The sequence below is a fragment of the Stigmatopora argus genome, chromosome 4, assembly GCF_051989625.1.
Source record: "Stigmatopora argus isolate UIUO_Sarg chromosome 4, RoL_Sarg_1.0, whole genome shotgun sequence".
Classification (NCBI taxonomy): Eukaryota; Metazoa; Chordata; class Actinopteri; order Syngnathiformes; family Syngnathidae; genus Stigmatopora; species Stigmatopora argus.
This window is the reverse complement of record NC_135390.1, coordinates 9185325-9205858: the sequence shown is the minus strand read 5'-3', so window position 1 is coordinate 9205858 and position 20534 is coordinate 9185325. Positions and strand designations below refer to the sequence as shown.

Below are 20534 nucleotides of genomic sequence, written 5' to 3'. Positions count from 1 at the left end.
TATGGGTGTGAGTGTGCATGGTTGTCTGTCTCCTTGTGCCCTGCGATCGGCTACCGATTCAGGGTGTCCCCCCGCCTCTGGCCCGGAGTCAGCTGGGATAAGTTTCAGCACCACCCACAACCCTGATGAGGATAAAGCGGTTTAGAAAAGGAATGAATGAATCATTCATCTTTTGTACCGCGTATCTCCGTAAGGGTTGCCGGAGCCTGTCCCAGCTGTCTTCGGGAGAAAAGCAGACTACACCCCAGACTGGTCGCCAGTCAGCCATAGGTCACACAGAGAAGTCAGGCGAGTGAACCACTACACTATCAGGCAGCTCATCTGCTTTTGACAATTAACTTATTTGCTGTCATTGTAAGAAACAGCCTCCATTTAAAAGAGAAAACAACTTTTTTGTTGAGTACTTATTTATGATATATTTATTTGTGCACTTCATGGTGAAGCTTTAATCTCAGCACACTTGTAAAATGACAATAAAGGCATTCAGTTCAATTCATTGACAATGATAGACGTCCAATCCATTTTGACTGACAAAGGCTGGCAGCACTGTTACACAAACATTATAAAAGCATGTTTTTGTTTTTTAATTAAGATGTAGAGTAATATATAAAACCACACATTTTTATAAATACACGTGAAAGAATTTATTAATTTATGTTGGACTCATAAAAAACAAACACAAATTAAACACAAAAAATAAAGCAGAAGTCTCAAATTCATTCTCATTAGGGGCCAAAGACGCAAAGGCTTAAGTAAAAAGTACAAGTGACATAACATTTTCTCTTCATTAGAAAAAGTTGAGAACAGTTCTTCACAACATAAAAAAATGTTAACACCTCTCTGCTATTTCACATATTAGGGTTACCCCAGCATGTCTAGTTAAGTAATGACATTTTATGTTGTAATTGTTGAGCAATACCACTTTGTCCATGCATTCAATAGACATGCACTTGTACTCAGTTAAAAAATGTTTTTTTTTCCTGAATATCGTTACGTTGGTGACCAACCATTTTCCACACGGCAAATTTTTGAAATACACGATTTCCCATCTAGCTGGTGTCAATTTGGAATTTCAATCAAGCCATGCTAGCTTGTACTTTAAGTAACTTTTTTAAAGTCCTGGGAAATAATAAAAAGAATTGACTTGTATATCACATGAGTAGGGTCCTGCAAAAATACTGTTCCGCAGACCAAAATGTTCCCCTTGCTGCAAGTTTGAGACCCCAAAAATAAACGGTCTGTACATTTCATATTCAAGTTTATAGGTTTGTGTTGTGGCCACAGTATTTCTACAGCCAAAGTCACAGTGAAGGTCAGGTGAAGATTTGAAACTATGTGCTCAGTTGTTGTTGGCTGGGCTCTCGGACTCTGGAGACTGCAGGAATTCATAGGGATCGTGAACCATTTCGGACTGCGCCGGGCTCCCTGTTTAAAAAGACAGCCATGGAATTGAGTGTGGCGAGAATACGTAGCTTTAAAAAGGCTTAAAAGTAACGGCAAGACTACCCAAGTGGTGCTGATCCCTCTCGGAGGCGTTGGAGAGGGACGAGAGGTTGGATGAAGGCCTGGAGCCGACTCGGTCCACTTGAGCGTCCTGAAACTCCTGCAGGAGCTTGTCAGCGTCATCAAATTGCTGCTGGCTTTCCTCATTTCCTGGCTCCTTCTTCACGCCTTTACCTGAGTGTTAGAGGAAAACAACATTGAAATAATCATTATAAAAAGAATATCTTTTTAAAGCACCCACAAACAAAAACCACAATATTCTACCAGAGAACAAAGAATGCGCAAGTCCAAGTGAGCATGACTTTTTTTTGTTTTTATTTATTTTTTAGTCTTTCTGGTTGAGCTTCTGTCTGGTATTAATAGTCACGATGGAGTGAACTTTAAGATCAATTCTCCTCTGGAGCCAGTAGTGACATGCTTACATTTTAAGGCATGATTCAAAGTTCAATTCTGCAACAACAACAACAACAACAAAAAGACGAGAACAAACAAAGCTGCTGTCTGTGTCATGTGATAAAACTACAGAAGATGAGATACAAGTCTGTTTAGCTGTCGTATTTTGGAGGCTCTGTGATGGAATTAGGCTTATTTATTATAGGTTGTGTTTGATAAGCTTATTAGCACCATACTGAACTAGGGAGAGAAAAAAAAAATCACTAAACCCAAAATTTGAAGGAATGTCCAGACAAATTGACATACTACTCTATTCCATTTGCTTCTATTACATTATCAGTGACAGTATGCTGCAACATGGTTCATGTTTTCTGTTGTAAACTGGAGTGTATTTTTCGAGGTCACAGAAGAGATTTACACTCCACTGGCATCTTTGCATCTTTCATTCAAAATGTTCTAGGTTACATGAGGTAGGTGACGTTGCTATCACGATAATAATAATAATAATAATAATAATAACAATAGTAATAATAATAATGATAATAATAAATAATAATAAAATAATAATGCTCTCTTCCCTTCTAAGGCACCGAGATTCGTAGATGCTGGACAGAGTGGGTAGGGGGCAGTTGATGATCAGAATGGTGCTCTCTTCGCTGAACGTCTCCAAAACCATGGAACTTATCCTGGAACAAGCCTGCTCCGCTCTGCTGACCTCACTTGGACTAATTATTTATTTATTTCTTATTTATTTGTCAGTTTGTTGTTGTTATTTGTGCACTACGTGGTGAAAGCTTTAAATCTCTATGCTTGTGTAATGACAATAAAATAATTCAATTCAATTCAAGAACATACCTAGTGTGTTGAGCATGGATATATCAAGAGATAGGTCGGGGTAGTTTTTTAGTGACATGAAGTCCAACACTGAACTGCTCTCTCCAAGACCAGGGCCATCCGCCATCTAAATGCAAATACAACTGATCTTCAGTTAAAATTTAAATGTCATTGAACCTCAAACTAGTCCAACATTCATCCCACCTGCATGTCACAGAGGCCGGTCTTGGTTTCGTCAGGTTTCAGCATGTTTCTCTTCTGAGATATAAACATCGGGGGGGTCAAAGTTGAGGTCTAATCATTGTCAAATTGTTTGCATCACACACCTGCCGAATCTGATTGGCGGCTTTCGCATGATCGTCGGCTGTCATCTTGTCCAGAAGTCCATCAACCCAATGCCTGGTGACACTTCCACAGCCCTTCACAAAGTCCAGAATGCTATTAGTGGGAGAAAAAAATGGCAGATAATTCAAACTGGTGGCACTGTCAATTGTAATATACACATTTTTCAATAAGTGAGACCCGCCATCGCTACCTCAGAGCACATTGTACCCCCGTTTCATCTCCATATGCTGAACACAGCAAATCTGACTCTTCAGGTGACAAGTCTGGAAAGACGGAGTTCTTCTGAAGGCTTTGAATATTATAGGCACTGCTCAGGAAAGTCACTGCAAAGCAAAAGAAGGATATCTAAGTGGAAAGAACTTCAAGGGGACATTTTAAAATTGTACCTTTGTGTCTCCTGTCATCTTTGAAGCCCAGTGTTGTTAATCCTGGAAGAAGCTTATTTGATAGTGAGCTCAAGTCCACTTTGTGAGTCTCCTCTTCTGTAAAAGTCAATGCAAGTCTGGGTATTTTTTTTGCCTTAGATGTTATTACTACTACATTCTTATCGAACAGGTGTCTAGATGTTGTAGCCCAAAGACAGATTTTCACCCGTAAGGCAATATTTTGTGGCCCCTGGTTGACATCTAATTGTAGTACGTGAAATCAACCAAACATTGAACTAGTAATACATTAAAAAAAAAAATTAAAAAAACCCAAATAGATTAAATTATCATAAGAAACAAGAAAAAGAAAGACAAACTCAAATTAGTGCCGGTCCTGTGTATTTGGTTATGTGAATATTAATTATTTTTGTGTCAAAAGAAAAAGAGGGTTAACTACATTTTAAGGATAGTCAATAAAATTACAACAACTGAAAAGACAATCGGGACAAGAATGACACAAGAAAAGAAGGAAAATAATTTACCTCACACGATGTCGCATATTTCATTTCTTATGCTGCGATATATTCAACAGCTATTTTGATAGTTCTACTTCAAATTATGTCAAAGTTTTTTGTTTTTGAAATCACCCTGCTTAATAGAAAACATACAATGGTATCAAACCTTCTGCATCGGGATCAACCTGATTGACGACCGTGTAGATAAGAGACGTGTCGGAATCTTTTTGCAAGTAGCCAATCTAAAAACAAAGCAGACGTAACAGTGAAAATAGTGCTGATACACTGGATACATGATTAAAGCTAGTGCAACAATATGGGACAGGAGCATAGAAAGTACAACACCTTTGAGTTCGGCATGTATCTGTTGATACGATCTCGGGCTTCATCTGCTGAATGTTCCACCAGGGCAAGAACATGCTCCTCTGCTGTGCTGTCTGTCAAGCTGCAGGCATTTCCCTCCAACTCAAACAGGTAGCTGAAAACAAAGAAGCTATTGAGGTGTTGCCTTTTCTTCCACCTTTACTCGTTTTGACAACATGGCATCATCGCTTACGTCATGTCTTTCGCGGGTAGTTTTTTGGACTTTTTGGCCGACTCTACCGTCGTATGAGTTGTGTCCGTTGGAGGTATATCAGCTCCAAGTTCATCGTCTCCCAAAACGGCTGCCATGTCTTGCATGAAAGACATGCTGCGCTTCAAAACCAGCAGCCGATCCTGACAAGAACAGTAACCAACTTTTATTGCAGTGCTTCTCAATGATTTTCTGTTACGACACCGCCAGGAGCTAAGCAGCGGGGCTAAGGTGTTCTCTAGTTATCCATACTTTTCTCCCAGTTGGTTTTCGATGAGTCTTTTTTTTTTACCTTGCTCATCATCTTGAAACCAGTATGAAGAAGTTTCTTGGCTTCCTTGTAGTACACAGTCTCCGGACGGTTGTACACCATGGCATTGTCACACATCAGTTTAAAGTCCGCCTAATGAACAAAATGGATTCAAAGAGGCAGAATGTCAAACAGCATTCCGATTTGATACTTTTTAGTGTTAAGACTGACTGTCCCTATGGATCCAAAATTCAGTATTCCCCATTATTTCACCTTGAATTCGGTCACAGTGTTGTACTCATTGTTTGTAATCTTGTCTTTCAAGGTGCTGAAGTCCATAGGATGCTTGATGATCATTGAGTAATTGGGAGCGATTGCGTCTGTTACTGGGAAGGCAAAGAAACCATGGGCATCTTTTCTGTGGGGACAGGAAGTAAACACCGTTGATGGGAAATTGGTGAGAAGACTAGTTTTTAATTGACAGTATTACTACTGTAAATCAACTTGAATTAATTGTTCAATTAAGCTTTAACTACATAGATCTAGCAAAAATGATCAAAGGAAGGGTTCTCAATCTCACCTCTGTAGCTGCCGTAGGAAATGCTCCAGTAATAGTTGGCGAGGAGTGGATTCACTCTCTGTATTGGAGCGAAATAAAGGAAAATGTAGTAAATTCACAAACACATTTTGATCTCGCTACTAGCAAACATGTAAATTAGCCCTTATTACCGTGCTGTGTTCGACATGCTCGCACTGGCCTTTCCCCTTGTTGCTCCACTTCAATTTTGACACCAGGATTAAATTCCTCAAATTTAGGCCCACTCTCAAACTTGTCCTTCTTTCTTTTCTTCTCTTCTGGCTGAGTAATAAAATCATCCGTGTAAATATCACAGTCAAAAGTAAGAGCGCACCTGCCGCATTGCATTTCATTTCTCACCTCTACTTTGATACTTGATTTGGATATCGTAAAAGGTTCGACAGGCACCCCAGCGCTGACCACGTTAGTTGTGCTTGCCTCAGATTCATTCTGCTCTCGCTCTCTCTTCTTCCTCTTTTCCTCCTGTCGTATGAGAGACAAGAAAGATGCTTTGACATTGAAATGGAAGCGTTTTTCATAAAACGGACCTTCCGTCGTTTTCTCTCTTCATCGTCCACATATTTGTCTTTATCCTTTTCAGATTTCTTCTTCTTCTTTTTCTTTTTCTCTTTGTGGCGTTCATGGTCTGATCGGTCGTCATAGTAGCTAGAGTCATGGCCAGAACCTGAGAGTTCTGTCACTTCGCTGCCTCCTACTTTGAGCACGAGCTTCAGTGGCTTCTCCAATGCCTTGTCCTCATAGTCTGTAAAATAATTCAATAAGGAAACTGAACGAAGCAAACACCATAGGTACTCATTTGACTCAGTGGCTGCCATTCAGGGGGCTACATTTAAAATACATTTTGACTATGGGAGAAGATGGCAGCGATCTATCAAATGGATTAGAATGGATCAATATAAAAGATTATAATGTGCTGTTGTCTCAAAGACATCGCAAGCCTTATTGTTTTCCTGCCTTTTTTTAAGTTTACATTTTGTGGTTAAAAAATAATGAGGGAAGTCAGTACATTAATCTTTTTAAATTCATTATGTATTCTTTTTAACCCTAACCACTAACCCTAACATGAAGCACCTGACTGCAATTCACTGATTGCACCTCTAAGACACCAGATTGGTGAAAAGGTTTCCTCTTATCGGTTGGAACAAAAACTCCCTGGAATAGGTTGCCTACCGCTGGGTTAGGGTTAGAGTTAGGATTAGTATTAAGTGATAGAGTTAGATTTAGGGTTAGAATTTAGGGTTGGTCTTAGAATTAAGCGTTAGAATTTAGGGTTAGGGTTGGAATTTAGGGTAAGAATTTAGGGTTAGAATGTAGGGTTAGAATTAAGCGTTAGGGTAAGAATTTAGGATTAGGGTTAGAGTTAGAATTTAGGGATAGGGTTAGAAATTAGGGTTTGAGATAGAATTTAGGGATAGGGTTAGAAATTAGGGTTCGAGATATAATTTAGGGATAGGGTTAGAAACTAGGGTTCGAGATAGAATTTAGGGTTCGGGTTAGAATTTATGATTAGAGTTAGTTAGAATTTAGGGTTAGAATATAGGGTAAGGATTTAGGGTTAGAATGTAGGGTTAGGGTATGAAACTGGTGGAGTTCGGTGAATGTGCATATGAAACTAGTGGGATTCGGTGAATGCGCATATGAAACTGGTGGGGTTCGGTAGCTCCAACAAGGTTAAGTACCACTGCAGTAAAGTATGAATTAAACGGACAGTACTTAATTTTTTAAACAAAACCACAGTTCAATCAAAACATCAGACAAATGTAATGATGAGGTAGATGTTATTAGGAAAATCCTCTCACATTCAAAGAATAAAAACAAAAGTATATTCGCTGCCTTTGCCAGTATATGTCAAGCATACAGCATTAACAATAACAGACATCGTAAATTGACCAAATGTAATAAATGCATTCAAATACCATCGACTGTTCTCCACTCCGGTTTATGTTTCTTGTGTTTCTTCCCCATTGTGAAATGTCCGAACTCAAAATTGTTTATTTAATGTGTATACTTAGCGTTCTTGTAAGCATTTCATTTAGCATTACGGTGTAGCTATCCGGAAACGGCGTCTTACGAGTGTTATTTCTACATCCGGGTCAAAGACAGCGCGCTGAAAACGACTTTTGAATTCACCGCCTGGTCCATTACTTCAGAAAAGTTCATTTTGGTATGCATAAATATGTCTAAATCATTACGTTTAGTGTTTTTATGTTAGTGTTAGGCTAAAATGACTCTGGACTGTCGTAGCTACACCCATTCTTATTTATCGCTATCGACCAGGATATGTATGTGAGTGTCGTATTAATGTTAACTTTTTGAATTATGTTGTTATTCACCAGGAATGGAAACTGACAAAATGGATGCGAAGGACCATAACCAAGCTGTTGTTTTGGAGGTACATGTTAAATCCCAAAGGTGGGTTGAAGCCGAGTCCTGATGTTGTCACAATGATGGTCTTTTCCCCCACCCGTATTAGCTGTGGCTGTGCTTTTAGACTGCAGTCAACAACACTTTTATATCTGCCGTGATTTGTTTAATGATTTTGAGTCTCTATATTATTTATTATTATAACCCATGATAGGGTAAGTGGCTATTTTTAGAATGAATTATAAAAGAAAAAAGTGCCCCTTAAAAATCAGGCCTCTACATAGCTGAAAATCAGATTTTGGTTATGTTGAAAATGACCACCTCTCCCTCAAGATAAGACCTTTTTGCTTAAACAACTAAAAGCATATTTTCGTTTATTAACCAGAAAAGTAGGTCCACCTTGCAGAAGGAATTTTGGTGTGATCAAGAATTGTAAATGGAAAAATACAATTAAATAAACAGAAATTCACGGTGCTCAACAGCGTGAATGGGAATCGTCGAGTTCAATGAGTGTCCTTTAAAGCTTTAATACATTTTCTATTTGTGTACCTTGTTTATATTGCAGCACAGCTAAGTTATGTGATGTGAGAATGCATGTCCAGGCTATGCTTAGTCGCCACAGCACAGTGTTTGGAAACTACAAGTGGTCAGAGTTTGATGAAAACTTCCTCAGCGCTCATGTAGAATCTGTCGCCATTGTTGACCGGGAGGATATGCCGTCCCAAGTAGGTTTCATCTGTTGCATTGGTTTAAATGATTTCTTCTGATGTTGTTCTTTTGTCATTCTTGCTTTTTCCGCATTTAGGCCATCGATTTGACGAGTAGCCAGTTTTCTGTTCACATCTACACCCTTAATGAGGATGGGCCGAGTACGCTCTGTTTGGAAGATGATGAGGAGCTCTCGGCAGCTAACCATTGGTTGCTTCCAGCAGGTGACGTAAGGAGAGAACTCTTCTCCATCAGAATTGTATTCTAGCTCAAATCTTTCAAGGAAACATGCAAATGCAATAGTATCAACGTTAGGAAGCGCCGGGAGTGTGATTGAAAGGCGCCTCGGACACGCCTACTGAATCTAAGCACTGACAGGATAAACCGATTTGAAAGATTTTTTTAAAATTGATTTTTTTTGTTCATTAATTCAAATTTCTCTATTATCTTATTCTTATTCTTAATTTCTCTATTGCTCCTGTCCCACATTGTTGCACTAGCTTTAATCATGTATCCAGTGTATCAGCACTATTTTCACTGTTACGTCTGCTTTGTTTTTAGATTGGCTACTTGCAATAATAATATTACTTTATCCCCAATTTCCTAACAGCTAATTTCCATGGTCTTTGGGACAGTCTGGTGTATGACAGTGGGGTAAAAACTCAGGTATATAATACATGAATGTTGCTCAATACTATTCAATTACCGTATTTTCACGACGATAAGGCGCACCGCATTATAAGGCGCACCACATTGTAAGGCGCACCCTCAATGAATGACACATTTTAATTTTTTTTCCATATATAAAGCACACTGGATTATAAGGTGCCCTGTCTATTTTGGAGAAAATTTAAGATTTAAGTGCGCCTTATAGTCGTGAAAATACGGTAATCTGATTTGAAATTGCAGGTCACATTCCTACACTGCTTTTGATATGACATCATTACATTAAAACTAGGATGAGAGCAAATTTCTTAATTTACAAGTGATCTTGTTCTCTTCCAGTTACTGGATTATGTCACAACAACAATTTACTTCTCAGACAAGAATGTTGACAGTAATCTGATTTCTTGGAATCGTGTTGTGCTACTCCACGGTAACGATAACGATAAAACAATCCTCCGATTATTATTCCAATTTGTATCGCAGATCTAAAGACATATTTTTTTTCCCAACATCCAGGTCCTCCAGGCACCGGAAAAACATCTTTGTGCAAAGCTCTTGCCCAGAAGCTTTCAATTAGATTGTCAGATCGGTGAGAAAACCGTTTAATTGAATATGCCTCGACTTCAGTTTATTTTATTCATCTGCTCCCTCACCATGCAGGTACATTTATGCACAATTTGTGGAAATCAACAGCCACAGCTTGTTCTCAAAGTACTTCTCGGAGGTAAAAGAGCTCTTACTTGGTTTTGATGGAAACTATTTCCTTTGTATGCTAACCATTTGTCTTTGTTGTAGAGTGGCAAACTGGTTACAAAAATGTTTCAGAAGATTCAGCATCTTATCGATGACAAAGATGCTCTTGTGTTTGTTCTTATCGATGAGGTAAGCAAAACTATTCTAGCTGTCCTTCTTTATATTGTGGTTTGAGGGGAAAACAATAATTGGGATTAAGGCTGGGTGGTTTTATGATTGAGATCGAAAAAAGTTTTCGATCGTGGCATATTTATTTGAACATATTCAGATACAAACTGACTAGTTTTGCAGATTTTCTACTGTCCTTCAGGTTTTTATTAGTTTTCTTTACACTGCAGGTAGTTCAAGTTAAGTGCTAAACAGCAAAAATTACACAGATTGTGCACTAAAATCGGAAATACATTTCATTTTTTATGTGCCCGCCAGAAAATCCTATGATTAAATGGAAGCAGTCCTCCAAGAGCTAATTAAAAGTAGCATCGCAACTCCTCCTAAAACAAGGAATATTTACAGTCAAATGCCTTGGGAACATTCATTTACAAGAACTTTTACAATACTCATCGGCATATGTCGTTTTTATGCCTGTTAGGGCTGCTTTTTTTCATTTTGGAAAGGGGTATATTATTTAGTACTGCTAATTTTATGTCAATATATATTTCATAGGTGAATACAATGTTTAATGATGTTCTAGTTTCTTAAATTTTCAGTATAAATTTCTTTTAAACTATCGGTTAAAACACTAGTTCTTAGTTAAATATTTGATATGTCAAAACAAAATGGAAAAACACTTTTTGGGCAGATTGCCCAGCCCTAATTGGTATAAATTATTGCTGATTTATGAGTTTAATTTACGATGTCATTTGTCACAAATGCGAGACAAAAAACATAAAAAAAATCTTAACAGACCCCCAAAACATGCGACTATTTTACTGGACATTTTTAGTATTACCCTCTTTATATATTCAGCGGACATTTTCCAGCAGAATGTTTGTCCTGTCTCATGTAGGTGGAGAGTCTGACAGCAGCCAGGAACGCCAGCCAAGCGGGAACGGAACCGTCTGACTCCTTCCGCGCGGTCAACGCTGTCCTCACTCAGCTGGACCAAATCAAACAGTTGGAAAAATTTAGCAAGCATTTTACATTTTTTACCCCCCTGAGGAACAAGTTCTGTATGATGTCAACGTTCAGGTTCCTCCTGCAGACATTCCAACGTGGTGATCCTGACTACCTCCAATGTGACGGAAAAGATCGATTTGGCCTTTGTGGACAGAGCAGATATTAAACAGTACATCGGACCCCCATCTGAGAAAGGCATTTACAACATCTTTCTTTCTTGCCTTGAAGAGCTAATGAAGGTCATTCAGGACTCCCTCCGAAATGAACTGTGTGAAGAAAGTCAGCGATATTAACCAGTTCTTAATGTGCGCAGTGCCAAATCATTTACCCCCGACAGCCACTTTTCACCATCTTTGAGCTGGAGACGATGGGCTGTGCAAAGAATGAGGTCTCTGAACACAGCCTGGTGCTTAGAAACATTGCCATGTGAGTGTATTTTCCCATGATGCATCAGCAGCCAAGTTCTGTACCCTTTTTTTCTAATATTAATGTGATTCTTTCCAGAAAATGCAAAGGTCTGAGTGGAAGGGTCCTGAGGAAATTACCCTTTCTAGCTCATGCACTCTTTGTCAAGGTAAGTATTGGATTGAAACGGCAAAGCAATTGCTCGCTTAATACGCTTAATAGTATGTACATTTTAAACTTATTTTCGGAATTACAATTACAATGTGCTTGCCAAACTTGGAGTTTTTCTTAGTCAAGCTTTAGTAAACTTCAGAGATTGCTTTGAGGGCAATTTTTCTCGTTTAATATGTTGTCAATCATTGCTCTGCAACTAACGATAATTTACTTTATCGATTAATTGGACAAATGGCAATTACAAATTACAGTTTAATAACAGTAATTAAAGACTAACAAACAAGTGACTTTGTTTTAGGTATGTTTCAATGAAGCCAAAATGAATGACTATTTCCTTCAAAAATACTATTTTATTATCACTACTGTTTCAAGTAAGTACTACAGGAAATTTGTTCAATTGTTTAGTTAAATAATTAGTATTAAACCAAAAAAACGCATAACTAATGCAATTGCGGTGCACTTTCTTGTAACTGTACTATGAGATCATTAGGCTACATGGTGACAACTTCAAACTTTATTCAAACAGGGAAAGTTAGCATCTTAACATTTTGATTAATGGCAGATTGGAAGCAACAATTAACTGCATACTGCCTCCTACTGTTCACATGATTATTAGCAGATTGGAAGCAACAGTGTGTCCCACCCATTCTTCCACCGTGATTTATCCCCGTGCGTCTGAGTATACATTGAGTACACCTGCAAATAGTTGCCGAACAATCATCGATAATCACAAATTCATTATTATCCATTTTATCGATTAATTGTTGCACCTTTATTGTGAAATAGATCTAAGGCATTTAAACTACTAGGCTAACAAAATCAATTTGATCTTCCTTCAGGCACAAAAAGTAACCCTGGAAAGGTTTCTTAAGGCCATGGACCAGGCAGTGGATAAGCAGAAGGAGGAAATATCTAACCTAATGAATGCCGTATGAGACATTTGTAGCTTAAGAGCTTCAGCAGTTTTTACGGGGCATGTTTACACTCATCGGTTGCATGTTTACACTCATCGGTTTAGCCTCAGAAAGTTATTATTTCATTCAAATGCTGTCCGTATATTTATTGCTGCTCAAACTGTTTCTCGGCCAGTGAGGGTGAGGTTAAGATGATGAAAGTGTCAGCGAAGAACAATGCGTCTTTGGTTCCTGACTGAATTTTGTTGCTGCAGTGTAACCCAAATTTGTTGTAACGAGCCCACGTCAATGTATGTATTATTATTGTTATAAATCACCAATGGAAAAACAGTGCAGCAGTAAACAAATGTTTTGCCTCACGCCACTTGACGTATGCAATTTAGGAGCAATCATATGTTGGCACTATAAACCAGATGACTTCCTGTAAACTTTTTTTTCTTATGCACCCTTTTAATTGCAACTTTGACCACACTTTTTTCATTGGGTTGAATATTTACAAGGATTGTTAAGATCCCTCGCCGCTCCACTCATTGACGACGTTAGACTGTCAGCCCTGCAGTCTAAATGAATTGGTCGTCTATGGCACTGAACATGATCTTTCCCTGCCAGTCATCCCAGTTAAAATGGACGTTTATTGCGGACAATGGCAGCCAATAGTGAATGTAGTCATTACAGTTGAACAGGAAATTAAGCAAATCTATACAATATTGCATATAAAGAAAATTATATAGCACTGACCAAACAACTTATTTTTTTCTCAATGTGTGTTTATAAAAAGGTATTTGATTCCTATTTATACCCACAGTGATTTTCAAAATCCTTTTTACCTGTACACAATATCCATCCTCCTTTCTTTCCTCCTTTTCTATCGCTGACGGAATCAATCCAACCCTCAAAAAACTATTTTATGGCTATAAAACCTCTACTGCAGCTACAGCTGCGACACATAAAAAAATCATCAATAATGACCTCATACAATTGAAATATTATTTAGGAATATAGCCATATTTTACTCACCAAAAATCCCTTTTACCTGTGCACAATATCCATCCTCCTTTCTTTCCTTCTTCTTTTCTATGGCCAATGAAGCTAATTTTTGACCCTGGCAACAAATAATGTCTGAAATGTGATTGACAAAGGAAGTGCTTCAATATGAAAACACATCTGGAAGCAGTGCAACCAGGGGGAACGCAATGAAAGGAAGCTAACAGACTATTTTGAATTATTTAATAAGTATTCATGGACAAAATATAATTAACATCAGTCTGTGATTCAGATATTTCTTAGGCCAGCAGAGAAGGCCTTGAAGGCCCTGACGGCACACCACTGCATGACCATAATACTATACAGTTTTTGGTACAATGTGAGCAACACCTGCAGTGAAATGCTTTTGTCACCAGATGGCGCCCTGATATTTGACACTCTCCTAAATTCCCTTCAAAGTGTTTCCTAGTAAAGCCTAGATTCCTAGTTGTTGCTGATCAGGACTTGATCGAATAGAACACGGTTGACTAACCAAATTGACCTTGTAAAAGACACTCGGCAGGGATGTTTTTTTTCCAGACTTGCTCCTGCAAGTTGTTGGAATTAAGTTCAGACAGTGTGACCTGGAGTGACATTCCGTGCTTGCTTGACTCCTTGACCTGAACGCACAACTGTCACAGGGCTCCTGATATGTATCAGTCATAAGCAGTGTTTATATGAAGAGATCAGTGGTGGTATTGTTCATAGGAGCATGTCTCACATTCTGTGAATACTCCGCTTCTTTTCGTGTCAGCTGCACTGCGACAGACAATGGGCCTTTTGTTGGGCAACAGTTCTTTTTTTTCTTCTTCACACAACTTCAAAGGTTGCTACAGAATGTAAAAGGACAGTTAATCTTTAATGGACAAACAATCACGCCCGTGTTGCCTTAAAAATAGCTTTGTTCAGGTTGCCAAACTGAAAACAATTGACGCGGTGCATTATTATCGAAGTCTGTCATTAAGATCAAACAGAGGGTTTGTACTCTAGTATTTCAAACTGGGTTGAAGAAATATTGAGTTGGATTCCCTCTATGCTCTAAAATCGCTCTTGTGACAAAGGGAAGACGTTTGTTAAGTTAGAGAAAAGGAAGTGGAGAAATACTACAGGAATGGGTAATATAAATAAAACCATAATTACTGCCTGCAACCTGCATTCTTTTCATAGCAGCTGTCATAGGGTAATTAAGTCAGAGAGAAAACAAAAGTCAAAAGCCCCATTGTTTTTGGGGGGATAAATACAATGACAGAAATTCACTCAAAACAAATAGTCTGATGTTTCTCATAAGTGGCTAAAGGTAATGGAATGCCAGTGCATGTGCCAATGGTGGCAGGGCGGCAGGAACGTGCATGCAAAAAAACCAACAACAATGGAAAACACCTCATTTTGTTTTGGATACTTACAGTTTTTAACTGAACATGAGTGTAAAAAATGTGTTGCCGTATTTGCTAACATGATAACAATATTTTAGGCCAAAACGCAAACATTAGATTAACCAATCCAATGTTATCCTGAAAACAAGTACTAGATAGTACTGGTATTTTTAGCAAACACTTCAGTAAGCTCAAACATGTTTCTCAATATAAATATAAATATATATATATATATATATATATATATATATATATATATATATATATATATATATATATATATATATATATATATATATATATATATATATATATATATATATATATATATATATATATATATATATATATATATATATATATATATATATATATATATATATATATATGTATGTCTGTAAATATGAAGATAACCCCTTTTCAAACCTTCCTAAACATGACCAAGTACTGTTGTCTACATTCAACCATTTTTTTGTTTTGTAACCTTCACTGTTTTAGTTGTCTTACTGAAATCGAAAATACCCAAGTGTGTGATTTTGGACGATATTGTCAGTAACCTTTCCGCATGATTACATAGATACAGATAACCTAATGAAGTCATTAAGGCTGGCTTCACAGTCTGGGTGACTGAGTATGGAGATTGAAATGTGCCTTCTTAAAGATGATATGGAGTGTAAAAATCTTTGATGCTATGCCCTGATTATTATGGGGGTAATGTTTTGTAAAAGAGTCTTACGTTGAAAGTTTCACATGCTGTTAATATTATCCTCATGTCTACCACCCACTTTGAAATAGAATTTCACAGGGTTAACCTCTGGTTGTGTAAACAGGGTTTGCTATTGGGAATGATTTAAAAAGTTTAACATTTGCGGTGATCAGAAAAATATTCCTTTACCACAGGATAACCGATCAGGATAATCTTTTAGGGACACTGAAAAATCAGGCGTTTGTTGATTTTGATAGGAGAGGCATGCACCCTAATTTTTGTATTCATGTTAAGCGCTTAGCACGTCGGCCTCACACAGCTCTTGGGTCCTGGGTTCAAATCCAGGTCAGTCCACCACCTGTGTGGAGTTTGCAAGTTTTCCCCAAGCCTGCGTGGGTTTTCTCTAGGTACTCCGGTTTCCTCCCACATTCCAAACACTTGCATGGTAGGCTGATTGAACACTCTAAATTGCCCCCATGTATGAGTGTGAGCGTGAATGGTTGTTTGTCTCCTTGTGCCCTGCGATTGGCTGGCCAGCAATTCAGGGTGTCCCCCGCCTCTGGCCCGAAGTCAGCTGGGATAGGCTCCAGCACCCCCCAAAACCCTAGTGAGGATAAAGCGGTTCAGAAAATGAATGAAAGGATGAGACGTAAATGTGTGTGATACTGCTCCGGTGATGTCCTTGAAAGGTGAGGACATTTTATTCAAATACGTATCCTGCTTCTTTTGCCATCATACTCTTGCATTTCCTGAAGTGATCCCTCATGTTTGGGATCCCTTCAAGGAAAGTCTCTGATGTAGCAGAGGGAAGCGAGACACGTAAAAAGGATGCAGGCTGCATCCTGTGAGCCTGGCTGCATGAAGGGAAGGCAATAATGAGTGAAGGGTGGCATCAATAAGATATGCAAATGGGGTACTCATCTGAGTTGCGGCAGCACACGTGAAAATATTCTGAGCTGAAAGCTTCCATTGGCATCATTCAGTTACATTCTTGCACATAAAAAGTGGAATAGAGCTGCATTGTTGAATTAGTCAAGAAAACATGAGTCTATGGCAAGGGTGTCAGACTCGGGTTGGTTCGCGGGCCGCTTTAACATCAACTTGATTTCACGTGGGCCGGACCATTTTAGATATAATATTTATATTTTTTTAAATAAATGGATACAAAAACTGGGTTAAAATCCCTGAATATTCATTTTTTTTTATAAATATTTTTGAACTAAAAACAGGAAAAAAATGATTAAAAAATTACAATTATTGATTTAAAAGGGGGAATATCAGGAAATTTAATATACATCTATACTCTTCATTTTAATTTGTTCCTAAAACAGAAAGTCGGCACTCATGATTTACTTTCCCGGGCCACACAAATGATGCGGCGGGCCAGATTTGGCCCCAAGGCCGCCACTTTGATACATGTCGTCTATGGCTCTCGATGTCGTGATAATGAGACCGTGAGCCAAAGTATTTAAATCAGTAGTTCTCAAAGTGGTGTCCCAGTTGGATTTGTGGGCTCGACCAATAGGCTGGTACAGACTTTTCCAACTGCATAAGCACAATATAAAGTTGGCATTATCTTTACTCCGGGCTGCCTTCCCGGAATTTGTTTTCATCTCCTGGTAATACGTGCAAAGACTGGTCTGTTTTAATGTGTATACTGATTGTATTTGTTGTATTTTGTTCCATGTTTTTCATTATTATTAACATTATTATTTTGTTGTGAGGCGGCACAGAGTGTTCAGTACGTTCGGCTCGCAGGTTTGAGATGAAGCCTTCCTGTGTGGAGATTACATCCTCCCTGTACTTGCGTGGGCTTTGGCAGGCTACTCTGTTTGTTTTCCACATTTCCAATATATGTTTTTTCTTTGTTTTGTCGTGCCATCTTTTTTAAAAATGTGCACCCTGTCATGGCAAAAAGAAATGCAGTAGATAATGCCAGGCCAAACTGAATATTTGCACACAAAAAAAGCTTCTTTCCGTGGGCAGTCTTAGTTATTTTTTAAGTAAATTTGTACAGAATTTGGAAAGGTCTTGAAACAAGGACCTGAATTGTCAAAAGTGATTGTCTCCTACACAAATTTGTAACCATTGTTGTTGGTGGGAATAAAGCACTTCAGCAAGTGACAATAAAAATGTGTTCTGTTTACTTCATTTGGTTTGCTTACTTGAATTTCTGATGTACAATTAGTGCACATACTTTAGTACATATGTGTCAAACTGGCGGCCCGGGGGCCAAATCTGGCCCGCCACATCATTTTGTCATTTTGTGTGGCCCGGGAAAGTAAACCATGAGTGCCGACTCTCTGTTTTAGGATCAAATTAAAATGAAGAGTATAGATGTATATTAAATTTCCTGATTTTCCTCCTTTTAAATCAATAATTGTAATTTTTAAATATTTTTTTTCTGTATTTTTAGTTCAAAAATCATTTGGTAAAATCTAAAAATACTTAAAAAAAAGCTAAAATAAACATTGTTTTAGACCTATAAAAAACTGAATATTCAGGGCTTTTAATCCAGTTCTTTTAATCCATTTATTAAAAAAATCTAAATATTATATCTAAAATGGTCTGGCCCACGTGAAATCAAGTTGACGTTAAAGCGGCCTGTGAACCAACCCGAGTCTGACACCCCTGCTTTAGTAGTTATAATAAATTATTGTTAAGTTGTCTACTGGTCACCTGCCTTACAATTTGGCAAGGCAGTTGATTGGAATCCATAGCCAAGACGGGATGTATGGTTGTATAGATAGACAGACAGATAGAGTGCCATGCAAAGTGAGCATCCCCACTCATATAGATGATAAAGTACTCAGCAGAGTGTGGTGTGTACAAAATACACATTAATGTGTTCATGTGGGGGGGGGGGGGGGAAAGCAACGGACCTTACATAGTCATAACATTAGGATGTGTGTGTTCTGCAGCCAGACTATTTTAACACCCGCCAACAGAAACAAACCATAAAAGTGTGGAGCAACTTTTGAAAAGAGAAATGTTCAAAGTACAGCATGTTCTTCCAGATTCTCCGCTACAAACAACAATTTATCTCTAGCACTTGTACTGCAAGCTACTTGAATTCCAACATTGTTTTTATACACACAAAATCATTCTGGAAAGAAAACAATTGATCTGATGTAATATGTTATGTATAATTGAGAAAATAAATTATAAACAAAATAGATAAGACGACTCATGAATCAATTTTAAGAATATTTTCAAATGAAGCAATAATCATCTAATATATAATAGTATTTGTACATAGTATTTGGTGCTGCTAGTAATACTATTACTACGAAATAAAAACATCCCAAAACTCTGATGTTGCCACCACCGCACTTCACTGACTGTTTTAGGTGACGTTATGGATTTTGTTAAATGTGTCGACAATAGTTTATAAATCGACCAAAAGTGCTGAATTGAATTGAATTGAATTATGGCAGCCTGTAACATTGGTGGAAAATCACTTTACACCTTTATTGCTTACAATAAAATTTACTTTTGGAAGATTCAATGTCAAAAACTGAATTGAATTGAATGCTTTTATTGTCTTTATACAAGTATAATGATATTTTAAGATTCACCATGAAGTCCACAAATAATAACATATAAACAAACAAATAAACAATGACAAAACTAATACATATATAAGTAGTCAACAACATAAATAAGTAGGGAAGTGCACAAAAAACAACAACAAACAAATAATACATAATAATAAATAATACATTTTAAAAAATCAATAAAGAAGTAATAAATAAATAAGTAGTTGTCAACATAGATAAATAGTCAACATGAATAGCTGGTCACAGGTTTCAAGTGAAAAGGTGAAAAGATTTAACATTGTTAACATAGAAAGTTATTAAAAGTTGCGGTCATTTTTCAATTAAATTCAGAGTTTGGGCAAAAACTTGCTGCCAGTTTTTTTAAAAAGCATTTTAGATTATTTTCAAAATTACAGCAAACGAATTCGCTTTTCAAAAAATATGTAAATCTTCAGCTGAACATCTTATATTTCAATCTTCCTACCGGTCTAGGTTCAATGCTTTTGTTTTGAAAGATATAACCGGATACAGGTATGTGCTCTGATGTCTTACTTGACATGCGTGAAGCGTGTCTGGTTGATTTTCTTCCCATCCGCTCACCACTTCCAGTCCGACTAAGGTGAAGCGAGAGGAGGGACGGAGTGCCAATTTTTTTCCCCCCACCATCACTTTAGGACGACTTTGCCATATTATTTTGAGGAGACTCGCTACTTTCCCCATGAACGAGACGATTAATTGTCGGACTTTGGATGAAGTTGGAGTCTGGCCGCATCACAATGTGACCATGCTGAGCTGAAAGCACTAAGGATTTACTCGATACCGCTTTATTGATCAAGAGACGCGGGATTCATAAGCGATGGGTAAACTACAATCTAAGCACGGTAAGGAATTTTTCTTTTCTTCATTTACGCAGTTTTTGGAAGTTCTTGTCATAACAACAATCTCTGTTTCGCGTTATCCGAAGCCTGCAAGCGCAGAGAGAATCCAGAAGGTGAGTAGTGCACAAGATCGTTTTGTAATGATGCTGTAGTTGATCATTAAAGTAATTAATTTCTTTCTATATGTCAGGGGACAGCTTTGTTGTGAATGCTTTCCTGCGGAAGGGATTGGACGAATCTGAACGCTATGCAGGAATGGATCACAAGTTGAAGAGCATGCAGGTAATGTTGATATCAGGTGTTTTTTTAATTTTTATATATAAAAAAAACAAAACAAAACAGATCATCAACATCATATTTATATGACGTATTATGGTACACGTTGCGATATGGGACAGAAGTGTTTCCCGGCTTTTTTGAGTTGCGGCACACTTTTTGCATTGAAAAAAATCTTTAAAAAAATTCACTACCAACTGAAGATGTTCTAATATAAAACTATGTTGCCTATATTAACAATAAAAAGTCATTCTTATCAAGG

The 20534-nt window shown here is 37.7% G+C and overlaps 2 protein-coding genes and 1 long non-coding RNA gene across 4 annotated transcripts; 2 read left to right on the top strand and 1 right to left on the bottom strand.

The window, feature by feature from the left end:
• Nucleotides 1-629: 629 nt before the first annotated feature.
• On the bottom strand, nt 630-7480 carry brd9 (bromodomain containing 9). Its single transcript, XM_077599309.1, has 17 exons — nt 7294-7480; nt 5905-6119; nt 5717-5839; nt 5509-5638; nt 5360-5417; nt 5053-5197; nt 4822-4932; nt 4512-4672; nt 4301-4433; nt 4122-4197; nt 3462-3557; nt 3266-3398; nt 3057-3168; nt 2935-2988; nt 2752-2857; nt 1507-1677; nt 630-1425 (listed from the first exon to the last, which is right to left on the bottom strand). Exons 1-17 carry the CDS (start codon nt 7340-7342, stop codon nt 1340-1342), a joined length of 1959 nt encoding a protein of 652 aa, XP_077455435.1. The 5' UTR covers nt 7343-7480; the 3' UTR covers nt 630-1339.
• On the top strand, nt 7420-12837 carry trip13 (thyroid hormone receptor interactor 13). Of its 2 annotated transcripts, XM_077599310.1 has the most exons (14): nt 7420-7541; nt 7714-7789; nt 8307-8466; nt 8547-8673; nt 9060-9115; nt 9455-9545; nt 9632-9704; nt 9776-9839; nt 9911-9997; nt 10875-10981; nt 11070-11223; nt 11298-11410; nt 11489-11558; nt 12403-12837. In XM_077599310.1, the coding sequence occupies exons 2-14, from the start codon at nt 7716-7718 to the stop codon at nt 12496-12498; spliced, it is 1272 nt and encodes a 423-aa protein (XP_077455436.1). In that variant the 5' UTR covers nt 7420-7541; nt 7714-7715; the 3' UTR covers nt 12499-12837. The 2 variants fall into 2 exon arrangements, with proteins under 2 accessions (XP_077455436.1, XP_077455437.1); XM_077599311.1 differs by lacking the exons at nt 7420-7541; nt 7714-7789 and adding an exon at nt 7816-7956.
• Nucleotides 12838-19683: 6846 nt separating this feature from the next.
• LOC144073697 (uncharacterized) lies at nt 19684-20279 on the top strand. Its single transcript, XR_013300153.1, has 3 exons — nt 19684-19999; nt 20083-20109; nt 20187-20279. It is a non-coding gene; the product is annotated as an uncharacterized LOC144073697 (long non-coding RNA).
• Nucleotides 20280-20534: the final 255 nt, after the last annotated feature.